The following is a 25,619-nucleotide window of genomic DNA, read 5'->3' on the forward strand; positions in this document are numbered from 1 at the left end:
GTTTGGGAGGGCCAGGTCTTCCATACTCCTCCTTTTGTAGTACTGTTTTGGGGATTCTTGGATTTTTTTCCTCCCCACACAAAAGCCATAATCATTTTGTCTATTGCTTGGGAAAAGGCCTTGAGGATGTATATTGGCATGGATCTGAACAGGAAGAGGAACCTGGGCAGCATATTCATATTGATCGTCTGCACCCTCCCCGCCAGGGAAAGCGGGAGTGCATCCCATCTCAGTAGGTTCTTTTTTACTTCCTCCACCAGACTTGTCAGGTTCTACTTGTGGATCTGTGTCCAGTCATGGACTATTTGGATCCCCAGTAGTTTTGAAACTCCAAATTATACTTACACCAGTGCAAATGACTGATATGTAGCCAGTCTCTTCAGAAATGCTGGAGATGGGGGAGGAGAGGGTGAAATAATTAATCTTTTTATGAGAGTTCAGAAAGTTTGAAGTTGTGGACTGAAATATTTACTGACATTCTGATCTCGGGCTATAGATTTTATTTTGCATTAGTCCAGAATAAGACTGGCTTGGTTAAAAATCTTGCATTGATTCTTGTATTTGATATGACTGTTACTCACAGGAATGGAAAATGACGACAACACTGTCCAGTATGCTATTGGGCGGTCAGACACTGTGGCTCCTGGTACAGGCATTGACATGGAATTTGATGCTGATGTACAGACTATGTCCCCAGAGGCCGCTGAGTATGAGACATGCTACGTGACATCGCACAAAGGGCCATGTCGCATTGCCACCTATAGCCGAGATGGACAATTGATTGCTACAGGCTCTGCTGATGCATCCATCAAGATTCTGGATACTGAGAGGATGCTAGCAAAGAGTGCTATGCCCATTGAGGTACAGGAATGAAGTGAATACATTATTTTGCAAATGTTAAAATCCACTTATGAAGTATGAACTTTTTCTCCTGAAGATGTTGTCTCTTACTAGGGTGTAGCTCCATAGCATTCCGAGACATTAAAAGCTCACTCAAGTAGTCATTCTTCATGCATAAGCCTTGCCTGCTAGTTGTTTCTTTAGCTTATCAGGGTATTGCAGCGGCGCCTGATCCTGTACTTTCCACATATCCATACATATGAGGAGGTGCAGTGGTGTAGCCTGTATGATGCAGGAATAGTCATTTAAAGATTGAGAATTCAAATGCCACGGGCAAGTTGTGAAATTCAATTTGGTAATTTATGAGCTGGCTGCAGAAAAAAATTAAGCATGAAAGCTGTTGGATTAGTTAAAATCTCAACTGGGTCACAAATGTCCTCCCAAGAAAGGAAACCTACCACCCAACCTGGTCTGGCTTATATTAATGCCCATGGGAAAATAAATGCTGCCTTTCCAGCATCACCCATACAAAAGAAAACGTGTAATTTTTAAAAATGGCCTTTCCACAAGTGCTCATTGAGTAGACATTAAGAGTGGGAACATTTTTTCTCCTACCAATAAGGCCTCATCTTCTGCTCTGGTTGATTCCAACAAACTTGATGAGAAGTTTGGTTCAGGTGGGGGACCTTCTCTAATATTAATTGCTGTACTAGCCAATATATTTATACGCCATTGGGTGACGGGACCTTTTATTATCTGAATTTAGAACCACGTATTTTCTATTGTATGATTATTATATGCTATTTAAACTATTGCAGTAGGATCCTAGAGCAGTTTTCTCTAGGATCTCTATTTCAGTTTTGTCTCGGCATAAAGAATAATGGTTTCCAATTTCTAATTGTTCTTAACTATCCCGATTAGGCACCGCAATAACTCGGTTGGTAAAGGTTAATAGCTGAATAATTTAGCCCATGGTCCCCAAGGTATGTGTCCAAGTTCAAGGGGGTTGGTGCTGGCTTAGTTAATCTTCGTCCAGGGCAGCAGAAGGGAAAACCACAGTTCATCTTGTTGCCCTGTGTAAAGAGAGGAAAAGTCAGCCAACATCCATTCCTGCTAATTTGTAATACTGAGCATGGTTGGGAAGTTAAGTTCAAATGAAAACCAGATCAAAATCATCTGATTGAATAGCCAAAAGGACGATTATTAATTGGAACCATATACTAGCATGAGGCAGCACGTTTAGTGGAAAAGGAAAGGAAGATGAGGAGGATAAATTCTTCCCACCAGGTAGAAATGCTTCACTGCCAGGGATGATATAGACAGTCCATGTGACAGCTGTTTTCAGATTTTAGTTGAATTGAATGTGTGATGGTTGAATATTGAATTTTCAGATTAGGATTGATTTTCCTTGCAATGGAATTTTTTATGTCCATGTTATTCCTAATTGTAGTTTAATATACATTCTGACTTTGGTCTGGAAGAATCTAATTTGTTTAAACTAGAAACGTTAAGCAATTTATGCAGATGTTGTATTGAGGAACTGATTGCATTTTTCAAACTAAAAGATCATTAAAAGCAGTTATTTTACCTCTGGAAGTTAGATTATTTTGTGAAACTGTGCATTGCACTTTGACAGCAGCAGGGGGGGCACTCTAACCAAAGGAAGTGTGCACAGAAGAGGTTTGTCTTGTAAATTCAAAGTCTGATTTATTCATTGTTCGAGGTTCTCCCACTTAGTTCTTGTCCCTGGATGATGCAAATAATACTTTTCAATTTTTTTGGCTCAGTATAGTACTTGTACCAATTTGCGTGAGGCTGGATGAGTTGTTAAAAATTACAGATTCAATCTTCAGTAATAAGGGGCACCTTTCTAGTTTGATACACTGGTTCTGGATCTCAGCTTCTATAGCGAATAACTGCGCCCATACTAAATGGACGTGGCCTACAGCAAGTAAAGTCACAGTGCTAGCATGTGTTCCTAAATATCATTTAAAAATTCAAATTGTATGTGAGACAGTATTTTGATTCTTGTCTTACACAGGTGATGATGAATGAGACAGCACAGCAGAACATGGAAAACCATCCCGTAATTCGCACGCTCTACGATCATGTAGACGAGGTTACATGTCTTGCTTTCCACCCCACAGAACAGATTCTAGCATCGGGGTCAAAGGACTACACATTGAAACTCTTTGACTATTCTAAACCCTCAGCAAAAAGGGCTTTCAAGTACCTTCAGGTTAGCGATCGGAATTTATGGGCTCATTTGATAACATTATTGGCTTGTATTTAGAAGATTGAGAGTTCAACACAACTGTGAATCTAAGCATGTATTCTAGATTGTCACTTGATTACAATACTTTTTAAAAATTGATCATAGGATATGGGTGTGGCTGCATTTATTATCCATCCGTAATTTTTAAAAATGCATTAATGGGATGTGGGTGTCGCTGGTTAGGCCAGCATTATTGCCCATTCCTGTTGCCCTCAAGAAGATGGTGGTGAGCTGCCTTCTTGAACCTCTGCAGTCCATGTGGTGTGGGTACACCCACATTGCAATTAGGAAGGAAGTTCCAAGATTTTGACCCAGTGACAGTGAAAGAAAGGCGATATAGTTCCAAGTTAGGATGGTGAGTGATTTGTAGGGAAATCTGCAGGTAGCGGCATCCCCAGTCATCTTACCTTACCTTCTTGGTGGCAGAAATTGTGGGTTTGGAAGGTGCTTTTGAAGCAGCTTGGTCAATTGTTTCAGTGCATCTTGTAGATGGTACTCACTGCTGCTGCTGTGCTTGGGTGGTGGAGATTGAATTTTGACAGTGGTGGTTGACATCCCAAAAAAGTGGGCTGCTTTGTCTGGATGGTGTCAAACTCCTTAAGTGTTGTTTGAGCTATACTCATCCAGACAAGTGAAGAGTATTCTCCTGACTTGTGCCTTGTACAATGTAAACAGGCCTGGAAGAATCAGGATGTGAGTTATTCTGCAGAATGATGCAGTACTGCGTTTTATGAGATCTTGTCTTTTGTTTAATGAAGGTCCTCTCTGCTTACGTAGATGGATGTTAAATGTCCCACAGCAAGGGAAGTTGCCCATATTTCTGACCGATTTTTCTACCTTAGCCTACACTACCAAAACACATTGGCCATTTGTTCATTTTCTGTTTATGGGGCATTATTGGACCCAGAATGACTGCTATATTTGCCTATCTGACACCAGTCACTGCACTTCAAATATAATCCATACATTGAAATTTCTTTTGAGTGTCCTGAGACCATATCAATGTGGTCTTTTTGTTAACATCTCGTTAATATTTTCATGCCCTTCCGGTGTTGTTTTGTTCCCTCATTATCTCTTTCCTTTCCCTAGACGTTTGCATTTTTGAAGTTCAGTTTCATAGTTGCCGGCAGCATTCCCTTGTCTTTCCCAAATAGCCTCTGTTGCCTGATGAACTGTAAACATCATAACCAAGTACTATCCTATCCTGTCCTTGCTTTCCATGTATACACTTTCTAGAAGGAGTCACTGATTAGCAGAAAGCAGCCCAGTTAATTTTCTCTTGTGGCATCTGCTGGGGTTAAAATAGAGAATTAGTTATCATTGATCTCTGCAGCTTACTTTTTATATGTTTTTTAGGAAGCCGAAATGCTGCGCTCCATCTCCTTTCACCCCTCTGGAGATTACATTCTAGTGGGAACGCAGCACCCGACTTTGCGATTGTATGATGTCAATACATTCCAGTGTTTTGTATCAAGCAATCCTCGTGATCAACACACAGATGCTGTCTGTGCTGTGAGCTATAACCCCAGTGCCAACATGTATGTGACATGCAGTAAAGATGGCAACATCAAGCTGTGGGATGGTGTATCGAATCGTTGCATCACCACCTATGAAAAAGCACATGATGGTGCAGAGGTGTGCTCCATTATGTTCTCAAGAAATTCAAAGTATGTTTTGTCAAGTGGAAAAGATTCTATTGTGAAGCTATGGGAAATATCAACTGGGCGCACAATGGTTAAATACACAGGTAAGAAAAGCAAGCAATATTTGATTTGTGAACTGAAATTTTTGTTACAAGGTAAATTGGCTATTTACCTATCTTGTGTCCCCATCATTCACCCTGAACTCATTATGCCATTGAGGATAAGAGGTTACTTTCTTTCCATCATTTTCTTTGCCAACATGCCAATGGATGTAATTTATTTATGTTCCTTTTTTTTGTATGCTCATTAAGAAACCCGAGATTGAAACGGGTAAAAGACAAAGTAAATTGTGAATAGCTAATACTAAGTTTGACTTCCAGAAAATGGCAGGAAGATATTATTAGAACGGTACAATAATTAATTGATTGTAAGAATGGTCTAATAAATAGCTATGAATCTTGGAACATCCTTATAGGACTTAATTTCTAGTAGTGGTTTATGCACACACTGAATATTGCCTCATTAACTGCATTGCATAACGGTTATGAGGTTTATCCTGTTACCAAAGTAACGAGAATCATTTTTATCTCTGCTGTGCTGCTAAGTTAGTCAATGATTCCTTTTCAAAAAGTCCACATACTGCATATGTAGCTTCCTGAAAAGTTAAGATCTATTTGCGCAATTTGTTTAATCAAGAGTTCCTTTCTTTTAGTTTCTTTCAGAACAGAGTTTGAGAATGTTTGAGTTCTAGGGACCTTTCCCCCAAATCCTGAATGTAAGCACTTAGTGCTTTCACGATTTGTTAAATTCATGTGTGTGGTTTTGAACTTTAGTAGCTGTAACTCTACACAGTACATGACTCAATTTTCTCCAGGACCATAAGGCAATGTGATATGGCTTTTATTTAATTCTTTTTTTTTTTTAAATTTAGATTAGCCAATTATTTTTTCCAATTAAGGGGCAATTTAGCGTGGCCAATCCACCTACTCTGCACATTTTTGGGTTGTGGGGGCGAAACCCACGCAGACACGGGGAGAACGTGCAAACTCCACACGGACAGTGACCCAGAGCTGGGATCGAACCTGGGACCTCAGCGCCGTGAGGTGGTTGTGCTAACCACTAGGCCACCGTGCTGCCCGCTTTTATTTAATTCTGACAAACTAAACAAAAGAGAAGAAAGGAAAATATTAGATTCTGTTCTTCTATTTTCACTTTCATTGTTTGAGTGAACTAGCATTGTTTTCATATATGTTGTTGGATCATTTGCACAACAGTATTTGAGCACCACATAGATAATTTGCATTGTGTATTTTCAAAAGTCAAACCCGTGATTATCTTTTATGTTAATACATGTTTAGTTTACAGTCATTTTTATATATCTGGAAAAGGCATATTACAGTCTCTTCGGCATGTGCAGCCAGTTATCCCAGGCAATCTAGCTCATGAAGCCCACCTATTGTATTTTAGTTTAACCTTGCACTTAGTTGCTGTTTTACCCTGTTTGAAGTCTATAAGCATGGAGGTTTGGAAATGACTGCTCTTGGGTGCTTTTTCCTTATTTGTAGATAAACTCTAAAGAATAGTGCAAATATCTTTCAGAAATAGGAAATTAGTTCAAACACTTTGAATGATTAACATAGTGTCAGTTTGAATTCAACTCATTTTTTCGCAGAACCATGTTATTTCCTACTCATTTTTGGGTTGTCACTTTTACTTGAATTGATTGCACCATAGCAGTTGTCACTTTTACTTGAATTGATTACACCATAACAATTTGTCATTCATTAATTGCTTTGCCAAAATACAATTTGTTATTCATTATGAAGATTGCCAAAATGCCCAGCTTCCGATGTCTATAACATAAAAACTGCCAGTCGCAAACTAAATCTAAAATGGAATAAAAAAAGCTGCCTTCACCAACTGCAAAAGATAAAGATTCATGTAACAGTTAAAAATGGAATTTGGTGGTAGGCTACCTGATGGCTTATTGCATAAATGCAATTTCTAATGCGGTACCGAGCAAGATAGCACAGGAAGATGCAAATTTTTCTGATCTCGGCCAGAGAGTATCAAGGGCGTTAGAACTATCCTCTGCACCTCCAGATTTAAGAAGTAGAAAAGCCAACCGCTGTTTTTAATGCCCAATCATTATACAGCCTCCACTGTTGAAAATTCTCCGTATTATTGTCACATAGAGACAGGATTTAACACAATTGATACAATTAAAATGTCACAAAGAATTCAGAAGTTTTCGAGGCATACCAATCCCCTATAAATCTTATCACAAAATAATCATTGCCTTTGAGGAAGGCAGAAAATCGGCCAATTCAAGGTTTAACTTTAGTGACAAATAAGCATAAACCTTTTTGTCAATGAAGTGTCTATAGGAGTACTTTAGCTTTGTTTTACTCAGCCTTTACTTTGGTGAACTGATCAACACTACTGTGCAGATCTTGGTTGACAACAATAAACTAAAGTTTTCTATTGGGAATTGTTGATGGGGAAGCTGTATAGGTAGCTTCTGTAAATGTTTCAGTTTCCCCTCACTGGAAACTGGCAGGTGCTAGGAATTTGAGGAAGCCTGCTTGTGCACAGCTGCAACTCGGGTCGATATTTAGTTTATACCTTTCCACGGAACCCTGAAATGTTCTAGGTGGTCAAGAATCTGCCAAGATTATAATGGAAAGTGGCAGTCCAAGTGATGCATGTGGGAAGGAATAAAATTTATAAAATGATCAAAAAGATCAAAAAATTGGCAATAATAAAAAGGAAGGAAATGATGACAAATGGGGAAGGGAAAAAGGGGAAGGAAATGAGTTTTTAAAAAGTACAATTTAACAAAAAGGGAAATTAGTTCAGTGGTATAAGTGTAAAGAGAGTGCATGAGTGAGCTGTAGGTGATCCCCTTCCACCTTTGGGGAAATTTCAGGTTGATGTTGGGGAATAAGCAACAATCTGAAAAAATTCTATGTATTTTAGTTTATATAGTTTGGCAATATGCAGTTGTTACCATAACAACTTGCATTTTTATAATGACTTTAATGTAGTTAAAAAAGAATAAGGAAAATTGGCATTGAACCAAAGAAGGGAGTGTGTTAAATATTTGTATGAGCTGGTTTGTAAGATGAGTATTAAAGAAGGTGAGGGGAGCGTCGAGGCAGAAAGGTTTCAGGAGGAACAGCTGTATGCTCAGCTACCATTGGAGCAAAGGAATGGAAGGATGCACAAGGATTGAAGTCAGGGGAATAAAGAATTCAGCAAGCTGTAGGGCTCATGGTTTGCAAAGGTGAAAATGGTCATGAAAGAAAAAAGGGTTGATTTTTTAAAGAAGAAATTCTTGGGAAACTGAACTATTATAGGTCAGAGAGGCAGAAGTGACCGGGTGAGCATTATGTTAATTGGTGTGGAATAGGATATAGATATTATGGTTGGGATGAACTGATGTGCAGGAAGGTTATGGTTATATGAAACATTGTTTTGGTTTTAATACAAGACATTTGTGTCCTTTTAAAGGTGCCTGAAGCTTCAAAGCTGTGTACTGGCATTGTTTAACAAGCAAATTGCAAGTATTTGTCTCAATTATTGAATCACAGGTTCATGTCCCACTCTGGAGAAACATAATCCAGGCTCACACCCAATTGCTGCACCGTTGGAGGAATTGCCTTCCACTTAAACCAACACATAGTCTGTCCTCTCGGTGGACGTAGAAGATCTCATGGCACTATTTGGAAAGAGCCGGGAGTTCTTCCAGTTAACTAACCAATTATCCCTTCACCTGTTTCCATCACTGTGGGATATCTAGTCATGCATTCCATTCAAGTTTGTGTAAACTTGGTTTCTGCATTTCACTACATTACAATAGTGACTACACTTCAAAATGACTTAATTTAAGAAAGGTACTATGCAAATACAAGTCCTTTCTTTGATTTACCATGGCTAATCTTCAGGTGCAAGTTTTATTATGTGGGAGACCAATTTTACCAACATTTTAAGAAATGCACTTTGAAATTCCATCCATTACTTCTTTTGAAAACAAAAAACCTTTACTCAGCTATACTATATAAAAGGGAGCGTGATTGGAATTCAAGGGCTTTTCAGCTAAATGCTATCCAATTCCATCTACTTTTCCGTCAACACTGAAAGCCAGTAAGTAGCCTTGTGCTTATACAATTCCACACTTAAAGCTGACATTGAGCTTTCCAATAATGAGAAAACTCTTTTGAACTGCTGATAGATTGTACATTTCTGAAATTATAAGTGAAATTTATAAATTGAGAAACACTACAAAATAAGCCCCCAGATGTAGTGTGCAAATAAAAGATTCTTTTTAAAATGAAGTCATACTTTTGCAGACTGTGATCTACCCACAGTTGCACAGAACATGTCTTGCATCTTTATGGGCGGCACATTGGTTAGCCCCAGGGACCCGTATTCAATTCTGGCCTTGGGTGACTGTGGGTTTTCTCAGGGTGATCCAGTTTCCTCCCACAGTCCAAAGATGTGCAGGTTAGGTGGATTGACCGTGCTAAACTGCCCCTTAGTGTTCAAAGATGTGCAGGTTAGGTGGGATTTTGGTTACAGACTTGATGGGCTGAAGGGCCTTATTCTGCACTGTAAGAATTTTATGAAATTAATTCTAGGCAGTTTTGAATTCCTGAGTTTAAACTCAAATTAATGTGACTTTTGATACTCTGTAAACCAACCTGCCCACCAGTGATGCATAACCTAACACCTAGTTTCTAGTGGACTTACCTCGAAACTATACAATGTGATACAACAATGGAATGGTACAGAATATGAGCAAACAAGTGTAATTTGGTAATGAGGTTCATAACCGGCAATGTTTGTGCTCCATTTGTATGGTAAAAGTGCAAGATATTTGAAATCCAAATTAAACCTAAATATGTTACTATCATCATAAACTGAGCCTCAAAAAGATTTCAATTGAGCATTTACCTTCCGCCATGTCTTTATATTCATCCTCTGCTTTCTCTTTTGTAAAAGTATTCATAGTTTGCTGGGCTATATTTCCAGGCACTAATCACACCCTGATACCTTGCCTAGATTTTCATTTTTCACCTGAAAGCCTTAGCACGGAGCACTGGTAGACAATTTATGAGCATCAGAACTAAGCCTGTTCTCAGCCAATGCTCAGACATACTCGCTTTGAGGTGGGGTCACTGGATCAGAAGTCAGGTTCACTAGCTGATTTTGTCATTCCTAGTCACGGTCACTGAAGTTAATTGAAGCTCCTTGCTGGTAGCTGCTGACACTAATTTAACTCTACTTGGATTAGCTGTGATGAACTCAATCAGTGTAGACTGGAACAGAATCTGTTCCATGTGGCTTAATACATAGTGGAGAAATGTACTGAGCCAAACTTACATCGTGAATCAGGAAGCATTGAATTAGAATTGTTAACATCGGATTAGAAATGTTTTCAAATTATTTTCTCTTGTCTCACCCAATAACCCAGTAAACCTTTTTTTGATATCCTTTGTCAATTTTTGATGTTATAAAATATGATTTTTTCAGAATTCGCTAAATGCTTAAAAAAGTAAATTTTTTTGTCCAGTTTGCCCCTGTCCTCTCCCAAATGTGCTCATTCATACTAAGTGTTTGTTCCATGGACACTCGGGTTCCTCCAATATGTTACTTAGTCTAGGAATGTCTGAGCTTTTATTTTGTTACGCCACACCATGGCGAGTCTTGGGGAGCATATATTATTTTAAGTCCATTTACTCACTTTAAGATGTTGCTAATTCTGGTGGTATGACTTAGGACTTTTGCTCCATTGATGGATAATTCCTAAAAAACAGCCATCTCAAAATCTTCAGGCCTGTGAAATTCAAACCAAGCAATTGAGTGAATAAGTACAAGCTCAAATATTGAGTTTTCTGGGCTTCAAGCAATGGATTGCCAGGATCCTAGGGGTTGTATGTGGCTCTGGAACTGACGCATCAGACACTGCTTCATAGACAAATCTTGATGAGAGTGCTGAAAGTCCATTGAGATTTTAGAAAGAGCCAAAAGAAATTGCAATTAAAGCTGACCCTGCTCTCAACCGATATTGAGAGTAATAGATCAACAGCAGTCCCTGGGTAGCAGTCAAGAATGGAAACCCTGCCCAATTTTCCTTTCATAATAAACCCTACATTTATCTTTGCTCAGATTAGATAACTCATCAGATAACAGGAATTTAACTTGGATCTTCCCTGTTCCACATTGAAGAACTAGAGAAACCAAAGGTAGAAAGGTTTTGGTGGACAAGAAAAGAAAGGACGTTATATGTAACACTTCATCATTATGCCCAAGTAATTGACTTTTTCCGTGTACTGAATTTTTGAATGATTTATTTGAGGCTGGAACAGCTTAAGTACAGAACATAAGAAATCAGAGCAGGAGTTGGCCGTTTGGTCCCTTGAATCTGCTCCACCAGTCAATAAAATCATGGTTGATCTGATGTGGCCATACTCTACTTTCCTCCCTGTCACTCATTCTCTTTATACTCTTGTCGATTAAAAATCTAACTCAGCCTTGAATATATTCAATGACCCAGGCGTCATTGCTCTCTAGGAGAGAGAATTCCAAACACTAACAACCCTCTGACAGAAGAAATTCCCCCTGAACTCAGTCATAAATGGTAGTCCCCTTATTTTGAAACTCTGCCCTTTAGTTCTAGATTCCCTCTGAACAGGAACATCCTCTCGATATCTACTCTGAAGAACACCTTCAGACTCCAAGATGTTTTAATAAGATATCATGAATATCATAGTCATTTACAGCACAGTTCTTCTTCACATCCCCACTGCCCAAAACCCAAAATCTGTGTCCCTCTAGTTCTTGTACTGTTTTTTTTTTTGCATTTTATATTGTTTAATGAGTCCATATATTTTAGTCACATTCATGTGAAATTCAGCATTTTTCATAATTTAAACACATTCAGATGCACATTATAGGTGAAGGTTTGTCACAAACTTAATTTTAAAAAGTGATTTTCCAATGGATTCTGGTGCTTTTAGGCTTCAGATGCTGCTTTCTCTCTCTCCTCAATCATCCGATGTTTTTGTTTCATTAGACATCGTCTTGCACTGCCATAAGCTCCCAGATCACCATATCTTGATTGGTAGCCTTTTGCTCCCAGCTTGAACTGCTCCAACTCCTTAGCACAGTTCTGTACGTAGTTGTTACCTTCCCTCTGCTGACAGGCCCTTAGTCGCTCCTGAAGAATTCCCATAAATTTCCTGATCAAACTTGTAATCTCTTTCTCTGCTGCATCTCTGCCTCGTAGTAGCAAAGGTAGTCACCCAATTGGCAGTCAGTTATATCCGGCACGTGTCTGACATGCTGATGGTAATAATAGAATTTGTTCTTTTCCCGCTGGCGTTCCACCCATTCTCTGAAGGTCGTAACCAGCAAATCCACCGAGTAATAGAAAAGTTTGCCGACAATGACCGTGGGGTTGTGGAGGCCAGTTTTCCTGTCCACTGCCGGGGTCCGGCTGGCCGACTGCTGGTCCTTGTCCCAATCATCCGGCATTGCTCCGACCAGGGAGCCTTGTACTCTCAGTTAATGGGAATAATTTCCAGATCCACATGCAAAACTCCTGAGATTGTACTAAACACCATCCTCCAAAATCTTTCCAGCTTCGGGCATAAGAAGGTCGCGAAAATCTTCTCGCACCGGTTCACCGGCTTCTCTCGGGGCCGGCCTTGGTCTCTCAACATGGGCAATACCGCCTCGACAAGGTTTCCGGGGTCCTCCTCATCCGGGTTACAATCTGACGCGTTAGAAAGGAAGTCCTCGACTTCCTTTAGGACCTTGAGCCTGCGTAGTCCCCTGATGGTGTCAGTATTGTTTTCCTCTCGGTACTAGAAGGACGCCCTTATGACCATGTCCGTGGATTTCTCGAACAATCGCAGATGGAATCTGCACTTCGAGGCTTGGCATTCCCAGACCACCACTCCTGTAGCTCGTGTATAGGAGGGCAGCACGGTAGCATGGTGGTTAGCATAAATGCTTCACAGCTCCAGGGTCCCAGGTTCGATTCCCGGCTGGGTCACTGTCTGTGCGGAGTCTGCACGTCCTCCCCGTGTGTGCGTGGGTTTCCTCCAGGTGCTCCGGTTTCCTCCCACAGTCCAAAGATGTGCGGGTTAGGTGGATTGGCCATGCTAAATTGCCCGTAGTGTCCTAAAAAGTAATGTTGGGGGGGGGGGGGTTGTTGGGTTATGGGTATAGGGTGGATACGTGGGTTTGAGTAGGGTGATAATTGCTCGGCACAACATCGAGGGCCGAAGGGCCTGTTCTGTGCTGTACTGTTCTATCTAACCTGCACAGACTTAAAACCTTCCCCCTGCACCAACCCATACTTCTCTCCCAGCTCCTCTAAACTCGCAAATCGGCCCCCCAGGAACAAGTTCCTCATTTCCTTAATCCCCCTCTTGTCCCATCCCCGAAACCTCGCATCCGTCCTCCCCTGCTCAAACCCATGATTCCCTCCAATCGGCATCCCCAGATCTGGCCCCCAGTTTAAAGTGCTGTCTAATCTGCCTCCAAATCTTGAACGTGGTCACCACCACCACCGGACTCACTTTCCCGGGGCCATCGGGCGTGGCATCGCTGCCAGCGCCCACAACCCCGACCCTTTACAAGAGTCCGCCTACATCTTTACACACAGAGACCCCCCCCCCCCCAAACGCCTGCTGTGCCCTCTGCAGTATCACCCACCTAATCTTGGCCACCTTCCCCATGCAAACGAACGAGGTGATCAGCGTGTCCACCCCACTAAAGAAAGACTTGGGCAAAAAAGACCAGCAGTCATTGGAACAAAAACTGGATTCGCAAAACATTTACTTTTAATTGCCTGCATCTGGCCTGCCAATGACAGAGGGAGATTGTCCCACCTCAGCAAATCGGCCTTCACCCTAACCATAAAACTAGTAAAATTAAACTTCCAAAGCCCTGCCCAATCCCAGGCCACCTGCACTTCCAAATATCTAAACTGAGTTGCTGCCAAGTGGACTGGCAGCCCCCACCTCCACTCCCACTCCAGGCAGGAGACCACAATATACTCGCTTTTCCCTAAATTTAGCCATACCCCAACCTCTGGAGCAACCCCATTATACTCTCCACCAATGTGCTCGTTTCCGAAATGTACAACAGCAGATTATCGACACATAGGGGCACCCCATGTTTCACCACCTCCCCCCCTCATCCTCTTTCACAACCCCAAGCTCCTCATAGCCAAAGCAAACAGAAAGGGGGACAGAAGACATCCCTGCCTTGTACCCTGTAATGCAAAATACCCTGACTTTGTGCTGTTAGTACGCACACATGCCATGGGCTCCTTATACGCCGTAAACTTTGGCTCAATCCCAAATCACACCAGTATCGCCATCAAATAACTCCACTTTACCCTATCAAATGCCTTCTCTGCATCCAGCGCCACCACACCTCCGTCTCCCTTCCCTCCGCCAGTGAAAGGACCACATTCGGCAACTTCCTCACATTTGAGAACAATCCCATTTGGTCCTCCCCAATCACCTTTGGGAGACGACCTTCCTTTCACCCTTAATGCCAACGCCGTTGTCAGTATCTTGGCATCCACATTCAGCAGAGATATGGCCCGATACGACCCACATTTCCCCAGTTACTTGTCCTTCTTTAACAACAATGCGATGGAAGCCTGGCCCATTGTTTGCGGCACGACACCCCGACCCATCGTATCCTCAAACATTCCCACCATCAACGGTGCCAATGTATTCTTGAATTTCTTATAAAATTCGACTGGAAACCCATCCGGCTCCGCCTCCTTCACCTCCTGCTCCCCCATCATCTCCTCAAACCCTGACCTTCCTCCCCACAGCCTCGGACACTCCAGCACATCTAGAAATTCCCTCATCTCCCCATCTCCTCCAGAGGTTCCAACATATACAGGTTCCTGTAAGATTCCTCAAATACATTATTAATCTGCTCCGGAGCCGCCGCCAACTTCCCCGCCTTATCCCATACCTGAACTGTCTCCCTTGCCGCGGCATCCCTCAGGAGCTGACCGGCCAGCATATGTCCTTCTTGCCACCTGACTGGGTTAGTGAGCACGGCTGGGACCTATTCTGCTCCAGCACCACATTCCACTGCCGCCCGCAATATCAACTCTTGGGGTATCCAAACCTGGGATGGCACCCAGGGCCCCACCAAATTCCCCTCTAGCGTACCCATCACCATCATGTACCTGTCTCCCTGGGCAGCACGTTAGCACAGTTGCTTCACAGCTCCAGAGTCCCTGGTTCGATTCCTGGCTCGGAGTCTGCACGTTCTCCCTGTGTCTGTATGGATTTCCTCCGGGTGCTCCGATTTCCTCCCACAGTTCAAAGATGTGCAGGTTAGGTGGATTGGCCATGCTAAACTGCCCTTGGTGTCCAAAGAAAAGGTTAGGTGGGGTTATGGGGATAGGGTAGAGGTGTGGGCTTAATTGGGGTGCCCTTCCCAAGGGCCGTGCAGACTCGATGGGCTGAATGGCTTCCTTCTGCAGTGTAAATTCTATAATTCTGATCAGCCACCACCTTCCCCACCTGAAACTTCACCCTTTTGCTCACCAATACCACTACCTCCCGAGATCTACTGTCAAACCCCAATTGAAATACCTGACTCACCCAGCCCTTCCTGAGCTTCACCTGATCCGTCGCCCTCAAATGGGTCTCCTGCAGCATCACCAATCGGCTTTTAAATTCTTCAGAAATGCGAAAACCCTCTCTTCACTGGCCTCCCTATCCCCTTACATTCCATGTCACTATTCTGACTGGGGGGGGTCTCACCCCTCCTGTCCTTTCAATCTGCCATCATCATAACCCTTGGCCTTGCCCCTCTGGCCTGCCTCGCCGCATCCTTTTGTTACCGCCGATTCCCCCCCCCCCCCCCCCCCCCCCCCAGAATCCCCCCATCAATTTCCTCTAGCAAACCCATCCCCCCACTTTTCACAACACCCAGGCCCATTGAAACCTGTTCAACCTGGGTCCAATGACCACAGCCCCACCACACTCCCGTTCACAAGCCAATCTTCGCTTGCGAGTGTGGCGGCTCCTGCACGAGCCCTCCCTCCCATTCACCACTTCTGTAACCCGGCCCCCCATACCCCAGTAATCCCCCATCTCTCTTATATTGAAAACAGTGCAAAACCGTGCCCCAGAAGAAAGAAACAAACCCAAAGTCCAAAATACTTGTAAACATCTATAAACAAACTACACTTCCCCAATCAAAAAACGCAATCTTGCAACCCCTCCATCAAATACAAAACATGAAACCTAAAAAAGAGAGATAAAGGCAAAGCACAGTCCCCATCCCCTCAACCCAAGTCCCAGTCTCATCTTTCATTTCAGTCCCAGTCCATTGTTCTCCACGAACAGCTCCGCTGCATCCCTGTTTCGAAACAAAAATCCCCCGAGTTGTCCGTCACTCTCTACTTCGCAGGGTAGACCACACCAAACCAAATGCAAATGAGCCACCATGGGTGGTCATTATCTACTTCCATAAGTTCCATCTGAAGGAGAAGGTCCTGAGTCAGGCGAAGCAAAGGCGAGAGGCAAGGTGGTATGGCGTAGGTATACTAATATACCAAGACTTGATGGCAAAGGGGTGGCACGTGGCGTAGTGTTAGCACTGGAACTGCAGCGCTGAGGACCCGGGTTTGAATCCCTGTCCTGGGTCACTGTCCCTGTAGAGTTTGCACGTTCTCCCCGTGTCTGCGTGGGTTTCACCCCCCACAACCCAAAGATGTGCAGGTTAGGTGGATTGGCCACGCTAAATTGCCTCTTAATTGGGAAAAAAAAATTGGGTGCTCTTAATTTATTAAATTTAATGCCCTACCAGTAGGATTTATTTTTGACAATGGACCAAAAACAATATGTATAGTCTCCTCTCACTGCATTTTTGACGCAGTGAGGGTAGAGCGGGACAGTCCTGAAGCTTGGTGTAGCATATGGACAACATTTTAAGTTGGGTCTCCTTTGTTCTATTATAGACTGAGAATCTATTGGCATTTTCCCAGATAGTGCCCCAGGCGTCTTGTTGACATTCACTGCAAGATCTTTTTCCCATGACCGCATAGTCTGTAGCACATTGGTACAGGATCTAGAACATTATAATGTGTCATAAAACCTAATTAGTTGCTTGGGTTCTGCAGATAAGATTTGTTTCTTCCAGGGAGATACTAGCATCATGTTAATGAGAATAAAATTTCTTTGTAGATACTTGAAAAAAGAGACCTCAGGATGTCATATTGAACATAGAACATAGAGTGCAGAAGGAGGCCATTCGGCCCATCGAGTCTGCACCGACCCACTTAAGCCCTCACTTCCCCCCTGACCCAGTAACCCCTCCTAACCTTTTTGGTCACTCAGGGCAATTTATCATGGCCAATCCACCTAACCTACACGTCTTTGGACTGTGGGAGGCACCCGGAGGTCTGCGAGAACATGCAGACTGCACAGCCAGTGACCAAGCGGGGAATCGAACCTTGGACCCTGTTGCTGTGAAGCCACAGTGCTAACCATTTGTGCTACCGTGCTGCCCATATTATTGACACAGTTGCTCAAAAGTTAACAAGGAAGCACCCCGAACATGTCCCCAAGCCTAATAAGGCTCCAATCCTTCCAAATATCAAAACCATGGTCTATAGGACATGGTGGGAAATCTGAGTTACCCTGAATGTGAGAGAGCGTGGACATCAAATTAAATCCACCCTACAATTCACTGCGCTGTGCTCCTGAGTGTTGATGATTATTGGATTCTCACATTTGCTTGGCACAGTCCTAAAATTCCTAAGAAATAACAGAGCTTGTAAGGAGGATTCAGACTGGCTAGCTTCAATATCAAGCCAAATAGAGGTGTTGGTCCCTGTTATCCATTCTCGTATGATTCGGAGATGCAAGGCTAATTGATGTGTCATATATAAAAATATAATAAAATCCAGCCCCCCCCCCCCACACAGTCGTCCCTTTGCGCTCGGAAGCTGTAAATTGGCCAATTTTAAGTGAGGTCCCTTTTTATTCTATATCAAGGAGCTAAATATCTCATTAATTTCCGTTAAGACCTTAGCAGAGAGCAAAGGGTAGCATGGTGGCACAGTGATTAGCACTGCTGCCTCACAGCGCCAGGGACCAGTGTTCAATTGAGTCTATGTCTGTGTGGAGTTTGTATGTTCTCCCTGTGATTACGTGGGTTTCTTCCAGGTGCTCCAGTGCGAAGATGTGCAGGTTAGGTGGATTGTTCATTCTAAATTGTACCTTAGTGTTCAAAAGGTTAGGTGGGGTTATTGGGTTATAGGGATAGGTTGGGTTGTGGGCCTTTGAGAGGGTTGGTGCAGACTTGATGGACCGAATGGCCTCCTGCATTGTAGTGATTCTATTCTATGAAAATTGGTAGCATCTGTAAAGGATATAACTATCTAGGCAACACATTCATCTTAATCAGTGCTATCCTACCCAGCCACAATACCGTAAGGAGGACCAACGAAGTAAGTCCCATTTTCTAGTCGCGGGTAAGGGGGAATTGTAGGAGGAGTTTGCCGTACATAGCTGCCAAAATAAAGGGTAATAACAGTCCCAAATACACAAACCCTGAGGGGGACCATCTAAAGGAGAAGGGAGCAAGACGGGAAGGCCTCTGCAGAGGCATAGAATCATAGAATTTACAGTGTAGAAGGAGGCCATTCGGCACATCGAGTCTGTACCGGCCCTTACAAAGAACACCCTACTTAAGGCCACGTATCTACCCTATCCCAGTAACCCCCACTTACACTTTTTGGACATTAAGGGCAATTTAGCATGGCCAATCCACCTGACCCGCACATCTTTGGACTGTGGGAGGAAACCGGAGCACCCGGAGGAAACCCACGCAGACACGGGGAGAACGTGCAGACTCCACACAGATAGTGAACCATCTGGGAATCGATCCTGGGACCCTGGAGCTCTGACATAGCCTCAGACTTTACAAAGCTTGTTTCATTGCCCGAGAAGCCAAACCTACCCAGAATAATAACAAGAACAGAGACGTCTGGTTTAAACACAATAGCAATACATCGTCTGTGTATCACATGATCTTACGTTGCCTCCCACCACTAGACAACCCAAACACCGAAGGATTCTGTCATTGGGGTGGTGAATATTTATATTTTATTGTAGTTCGTGTTTATACTTATGAAAGCAAAGGAGCAACAAGTGTCGGCAAGTCTTATTATTTGTATTTTTCTCCCATTTAGGAGCAGGATTGAGTGGCAGACAGACACACCGCACGCAGGCTGTCTTCAACCATACTGAAGATTATGTGCTTCTCCCTGATGAAAGAACAATAAGCCTTTGCTGCTGGGACTCTCGTACAGCTGAGCGCAAGAATCTCCTATCTCTTGGACACAACAATATTGTTCGCTGCATTGTCCACTCTCCTACCAATCCTGGTTTCATGACCTGCAGCGATGACTTCAGAGCCAGGTTCTGGTATAGAAGATCCAGCACTGATTGAAAATGTGGATGAAGCATGATGAGGTGGGGGTATGAATCTTGGTCACAATACACTGCGAAGGAGATGGAAAGTATTGTAGCAATTGAAGTTCTTTCAACTTACTCTGTACATTCCCTTTATCATGCTCCAAACTTTGTCCTGAGATAATGAAATTCATTCCAAAGTACAATGTGCCATTTACTAAAATAATACGCTGCTGGTCTCTACACACCTGTAGATTGTTTGTAGCTCAGTAGCTTTTGTTCACCGTTTATTCTTGGATTCTGCAAATATAAACATTATCTAACATGAGAAACTTCAACATTGGTTTGTGTGTTTTCAAACAATGTCCCACAATTTAAAGTTTAAAAGTATTATCTCTGCCTTGTGCAGTCATAGGTTCACGAAAGCTATTTTAGCCTCAGACTCGAACTCTTTGTCTTTATCATTCAGACGGAGCATTGAAATGGCAGTTAGTGTTTAAAAAGTCACCAATTAGAACTCGCAGCATCCTTTCATTTCAGATTTTTGACCGAAACTAAACCACCTTTTCATTTTGTACTTTTGCTTTTGTATTTCATTAAGATATCCGTGTAATTAAAAGTTGATGGATTCTTACTCCAAAAGGATTAATCAGTCAACATCTCATCAGCATGTCTGCCCTGAAGTGTAAGCCATAGGATGAATGTGGCAGAACATTCACCCAGGAGGTATCACAGTGGAAATAAATGTTGTCCTGCTATCCTGATTGGGATCATTTAATTAGAAAGTAGTAATCAAATCTGAAACCTTCATGTTCTGCTTTCATTCTATCTGTAGCACTTCATTACATTTCTGTTAAGCTTAAATTGGTGTTCTCAACATAACTCGTGTGGGAGCACAAAATTGATAGTTGAACAAACGAAGTATGTCACGATTTTAGTGGACATGTAAAATTTCACATCACCACAATTGCATATTACTGAAATCTTAGCTATATAGTAGCTGACCTATAATTTCTTCTAGTATGTGTTGCTGAACAATTGATTCCACGATTACATTTTACCCGTGCCAAAATATTAGTATTTTGTAGCATGAAACATGGAATGGGGCATGTTACATATCTAAAACTTGCATAATAGTTACCTGAGAATATGGAGCTCTTAACTTGTTTCTGTACTTCCAACCTGATGGGGTGCAAGTGTTTGCTGGCTGTCAGGGTCCTACACGAAATGATTTTGGGAGTCTCAGTGCAGGTCCTGATTGGTGTGGGCCCAGGGTACAAAAGTGCCTACCATTCAGTGCAATGTCAACAGTTTCAGTCCAAGTGAATACAAGTTGGCTATTGTGCCAATTTGAAAATTATCACTGGGGTACACAAGATGTTATTGATTTTTTGATCTGAGTTGAGTTTATTCATTTATGATAGGAGCACTGAGCCTTAGCACGCCACACAAAAGGAGATAATCGGCCAAATTTCTCCTGATTTCTATTCAGTGACTGCCACCGGCAAGTTCCACATTATGAGGGCAGGACCTGGTGTGATATACATCACTTCCAATACACTTATTTTATCCTAACTTTTGACATTTGTGAGATCTTGCTTGAGTTTAATGACAAGGTATTGGAGACCAAACTGAGTATATGGAACTTCACGTTGCAATATTGCATTCATCGCAGCAGAGAAGTAAAAAATGGTAAAGGAAAATGCATTTGTCCATTATTGCACTGGACTGTTAACTTGAACAAGTAACTTTATGGTGAATGTTGACTCTACACTTCTGGCTAATAACCAGTGTTGTTTGTTCATTCAGTATTAACTGTTCTTGTCTACAGCTACAAAAGATGTTTTAAATCCAGTAATATTTGGCAGTCTGAAAAATTGAAATAATTTTCATAAAGTCTTAGATTAGTAATATGCAAGATCACTATGAAAAGTATCCATTTTTATTTTAATGGTAAGCAATCAGATGTAAAAAGAAATTATTAATAGTTATTTTGTTGCTAGTTCAATAGTAATAAATAAAACTTGAAACTGACTACTGTGCACCGTTGTCTCTTTTCCTCCTCCGTTTTCTTTACTGCTTTTTTTAAATTCGAAGTACCCAATTCTTTATTTTTCCCAATTAAGGGGCAATTTAGCGTGGCTAATTCACGTACTATGCACATCTTTGGGTTGTGGTGAGACCCAAGCAGACACGGGGAGAATGTGCAAACTCCACATGGACAGTGACCTGGGGCCGGGATCGAACCTGGATCTTCAGTGCTGTGAGGCAGCAGTGCTAACCACTGCACCACCGTGCTGCCCTTCCTGCATTTAACTGACCTCTGAATTGTGATTGTACAGGTTACCCATATTCCTCTTACCTTTAACATGTTGCTGTTTCTGGTGAGTAGGGCCAGGTAATGTGTGTTAAGAGACTAGTCAGACAGTGGAACATAGCAAACTTGTGAGCAAGGGTTACACAGTACAGATGCATGAGGTAGGATATCCAGCTAATCTTTCCATTCTTCTCAGCAGCCCTACCCTGCTCCCCTTACTGAGAAACACTATGGTAAATTATACCATCCTACTGGGTCTTCTTATCTTACTTGTTGGCATTTTCACTTCTAATGCCATTCCATGATCTGGGCACTTAATCGAGGCTGACACTTAAATCTGGTACTAACAGAGTGCTGCATTTTTGGTGCATTTGTCAGGTTAATCACTTAATCACAGAATTGTTACAGTGCCTAAGGAGACCTTTTGGCCCATTACGTCTGCACCAGCTCTCCAAATGTGCATCATGGCTTGCTGCCATTCCCCGATGCTCCTGCACATTGTTTCTATTCAAGTAATTACCTGAATATTCAACCATCTTGAGTGCCTCGATTGAATTTGCCTCAACTACACTTCCACGCAGTGCATTGCAGACCCCAACCACTCATTGTGTGCAAAAGGTTTTTCTCACAACACATTTGCTTCTTTTACAAATCACTTCAAATTTGTGCCCTCTTGTTCTTGATCCTTTTACAAACCGGAACAGTTTCTCCTTATCCAGGTTCATCATGATTTTCAATATCTCTTCATCAAATGTCCTTTTAGACGCCTTCTCTCCAAGAACAGTCCCAACTTCTCCAATCTGTCTTCATATGTGACGTTTAGAACATAGAACAGTACAGCACAGAACAGGCCCTTCGGCCCTCAATGTTGTGCCGAGCCATGATCACCCTACTCAAACCCACGTATCCACCCTATACCCGTAACCCAACAACCCCCCCTTAACCTTACTTTTTGTAGGACACTACGGGCAATTTAGCATGGCCAATCCACCTAACCCGCACATCTTTGGACTGTGGGAGGAAACCGGAGCACCCGGAGGAAACCCACGCACACTGGGAGGACGTGCAGACTCCTGTGTGTCCAGCCGGGAATCGAACCTGGGACCCTGGAGCTGTGAAGCATTTATGCTAACCACCATGCTACCCTGCTGCCCCTCATCTTTGGAACTATTCTTGTGAACCACTTCTTCACTCTCTCCAATGCATTCACATCCTTCCTATTGTGTGGTGCCCACTATTCCAGCTGAGGTCTAACTAGTGTTTTAGAGAAGTTCAGCATAACCTTGCTTTTATACTCTATGCCCCATTAATAAAGCCCACAATACTAAAAACTTTATTAACTGCTTTCTCCACCTGTCCTGCTGCCTTCTGTACACATATGCACCCAGGTCCCTCTGCTCCTGCATCCCTTTAACAATTTTGCCCCTTATTTTGTATTGTCTCTCCCATGTTCTTCCTACCAAAATGTATCAACTCGCACTTCTCCACATTGAATTTCACCTGTCACCCATCTGCCCACTCCCCATCAGTTTGTCTATGCCCTTTTGATGTTCTAGACTGTGTCCTCTTTACAGTTTACAATGCTTCCAAGCTTTATGTCATCAGCAAACTTTGACATTATCCCCTGCACACCGATTTAGATCATTGATATATATCAAAAAAGCAAGAGTCCTAATACCAACCCCTGGGGAACACCACTACAAACCTTACTCCAACTTGAAAAATATCCACCGACCATTGCACTCTGCTTCCTATTGATCAGCCAATTCTATAATCCTCTTTACTACTGTCCCTTTTATTCCATGAGCTGTAACCTTTCTCAAGTCTGTTATGTGACACTGTATCGAAAGCCTTCTGAAAGTCCATGTACACCACATTAAACTCATTACCCTATTGACTCTCTTTGTTACCTCTTCAAAAAACAAGTTAGTTAAACATAAATTTTACTTTAAAAATCCACGCTGGCTGTTCCTAATCAGCCCACGTTCTCCATGTGTCCACTAATTCTATCCTGAATGATTGCCCACTACTGATGCTAAATTGACTGGCCTGTAATTGTTAGGGCTATTCTTGCAACCTTTTTGAACAAGGGTATAACATTTGCAATTTTTCAGTCCTCTGGCACTTCCCCTGAGTCGAGAAGACTGGAAAGATTATGGCCAGTGCCCCTGCCATTTTCATTTTCACTCCGTTCAATATCCTTGAATGTAGCTTTTTTAAAAAATTCTTCCATGGGATGAGGGCATTGCAGGCAAGGCCCATCCCTAATTTCCCTTGAGCTAAGAGTCAACCACGTTGATGTGGGTCTGGAGTCTAATGTAGACCAGACCAGATAAGGATGGTAGATTTCCTTCCCTAAAGGACATTAGTGAACCCGATGGGGTTTTACGACAATCAACAATGGTTTCGTTTCCTGGTCATTGTTAGACTTTAATTCCAGATTTTGATTGAATTCAGATTTCACCATCTGCCATGATGGGATTCGAACCCGGGTCTCCAGAGCATTACTCCGGGTGTCTGGATTACTAGTCCAGTGACAATACCACTGTATCACCCTTCCCCCGTCCCAGTGCTGTGTCAGCTTTCAGTACCGACAGTCCATTCAACACTTAACATTGTCAATTCTGAACCCTTCTGTGGACTGAATTTCCTCATCTGTCACTACTATTTATTTCCTTGGTAAAGACTGCTGCAAAGTATTCATTTAATACCTCAGCTATGTCCCCTTCCTCCATGTGTAAATTCACTTTTAGTTCCCTAATTGGCCCTGCTCCTATTACGCCGGTTGAGGCCAAAACGTTGTGTAATTTCAAGAAGGAATTCGATATAGCTCTTGGGACTCCAGGGATATGGGGGCAAAGGCGGGATCAGGGTATTGAACTTGATGATCACCCATGATCATAACGAACGGTGGAGCAGGCTCGAAGGACCGATTGGCCGCCTCCTATTCTATTTTCTATGTTTCTATTTGCCGATAGAACACTTTGGGATTTCCTTTATGTTGGCTGCTTGTTCAAGACATTAATGATCTCATGACACTGTTTTAAAACAAAAAGTTTCTGTGGTCAAAATGACTCCCGCAATTATTTTACTCATTTATACAATTTGGGACTTTTGACATCTGTTCTGGAAGGGAGTTTTTAAAATTATCTTTTTGATATTAAGTCAGATTCTAAGGATTGATTCCTAAAGGTTCAGCATCTTTTTTTTAAGCCAGAAGAAAGAATTTATTGCTGTTGGAACAAGTATAGGGATTTTGAGATGTGCCAGGAAATATGCTTGCCATTAAAACTTTTAATATCCGAGTTTGAGATGAGGGGGAGGAGAAAATTAGCGCACACAAATTCCATTTGGTGACATTCACACAATGAAGTTGAAAGGGTTACATGGCACCTCATGGTCCAACAGCATCTTGGAAAGGTAAGCGGGGAATTTAAAAACCTAGCACTGGGACGCGGCTTTCCTTTTCAGGAGCCTAGCGGAGGCGATTAGTTGGACTAATGGCATCTTGGGAAGGTAAGCGGCTAAATGGTGAATCTGGGCAGCTCAGTGGCGCAGTGGTTAGTGCTGCTGCCTCACGCCACTGAGGTCACAGGTTCGATACCGGCTCTGGGTCACTGTCCGTGTGGAGTTTGCACATTCTCCCCATGTTTCTGTGGGTTTCGCCCCCACAACCCAAATATGTGCAGGGAAGGTATATTGGCCACGCTAAATTACCCCTGAATTGGAAAAATGAATTGGTCACTCTTAATTTATTTTAAAAAGAAATAAATAAATAAATGGTGAATCTGAGGTTTAGACTGGGGAGAAACTGAAGAGTGACGTTACAGGAGGGCTGTGATTAGATTGGCCAAGAGGGGAGCAGCTAAATTTGTATCTATCTGGTAAGTAGTGTTGACTGGTAAGTCGTTTTTCTTTTTTCATTTTTTGTTTAAATTTTATTTTTTGGCATTGTAGTTGTATAAATTAACCTAAGGTTTAACACATGGCAGGAGATCCCAGATCTGTGTCATGCTCCTTGTGTGCAATGTGGGAGTTCAGGGACACGTCCACTGACCCTGGCTCCT

General features: G+C 42.4%; 2 protein-coding genes across 11 annotated transcripts in view; one reads left to right on the forward strand and one right to left on the reverse strand.

Annotated features, from left to right (window-relative positions):
- The window catches only part of cstf1 (cleavage stimulation factor, 3' pre-RNA, subunit 1), a 39,369-nt gene extending 18,094 nt beyond the window's left edge, over nt 1-21,275 (forward strand). For all 10 annotated transcript variants that reach the window (XM_038803009.1, XM_038803008.1, XM_038803010.1 and 7 more), the window contains exons 3-6: nt 584-861; nt 2,882-3,079; nt 4,472-4,862; nt 19,013-21,275. In XM_038803009.1, coding sequence (XP_038658937.1) covers nt 584-861; nt 2,882-3,079; nt 4,472-4,862; nt 19,013-19,272 — 1,127 coding nt within the window. In that variant the 3' untranslated portion in view covers nt 19,273-21,275. The remainder of the gene's footprint in view (nt 1-583; nt 862-2,881; nt 3,080-4,471; nt 4,863-19,012) is intronic.
- Nucleotides 11,734-12,297, reverse strand: LOC119969403 (NADH dehydrogenase [ubiquinone] 1 beta subcomplex subunit 10-like). Its single transcript, XM_038803018.1, is given in 3 exon segments — nt 11,734-11,995; nt 11,997-12,023; nt 12,025-12,297. Coding segments are annotated over 3 exon segments (519 nt in total). The 3' UTR covers nt 11,734-11,776.
- Nucleotides 21,276-25,619: the final 4,344 nt, after the last annotated feature.

The sequence above is a fragment of the Scyliorhinus canicula genome, chromosome 7, assembly GCF_902713615.1.
Source record: "Scyliorhinus canicula chromosome 7, sScyCan1.1, whole genome shotgun sequence".
Classification (NCBI taxonomy): Eukaryota; Metazoa; Chordata; class Chondrichthyes; order Carcharhiniformes; family Scyliorhinidae; genus Scyliorhinus; species Scyliorhinus canicula.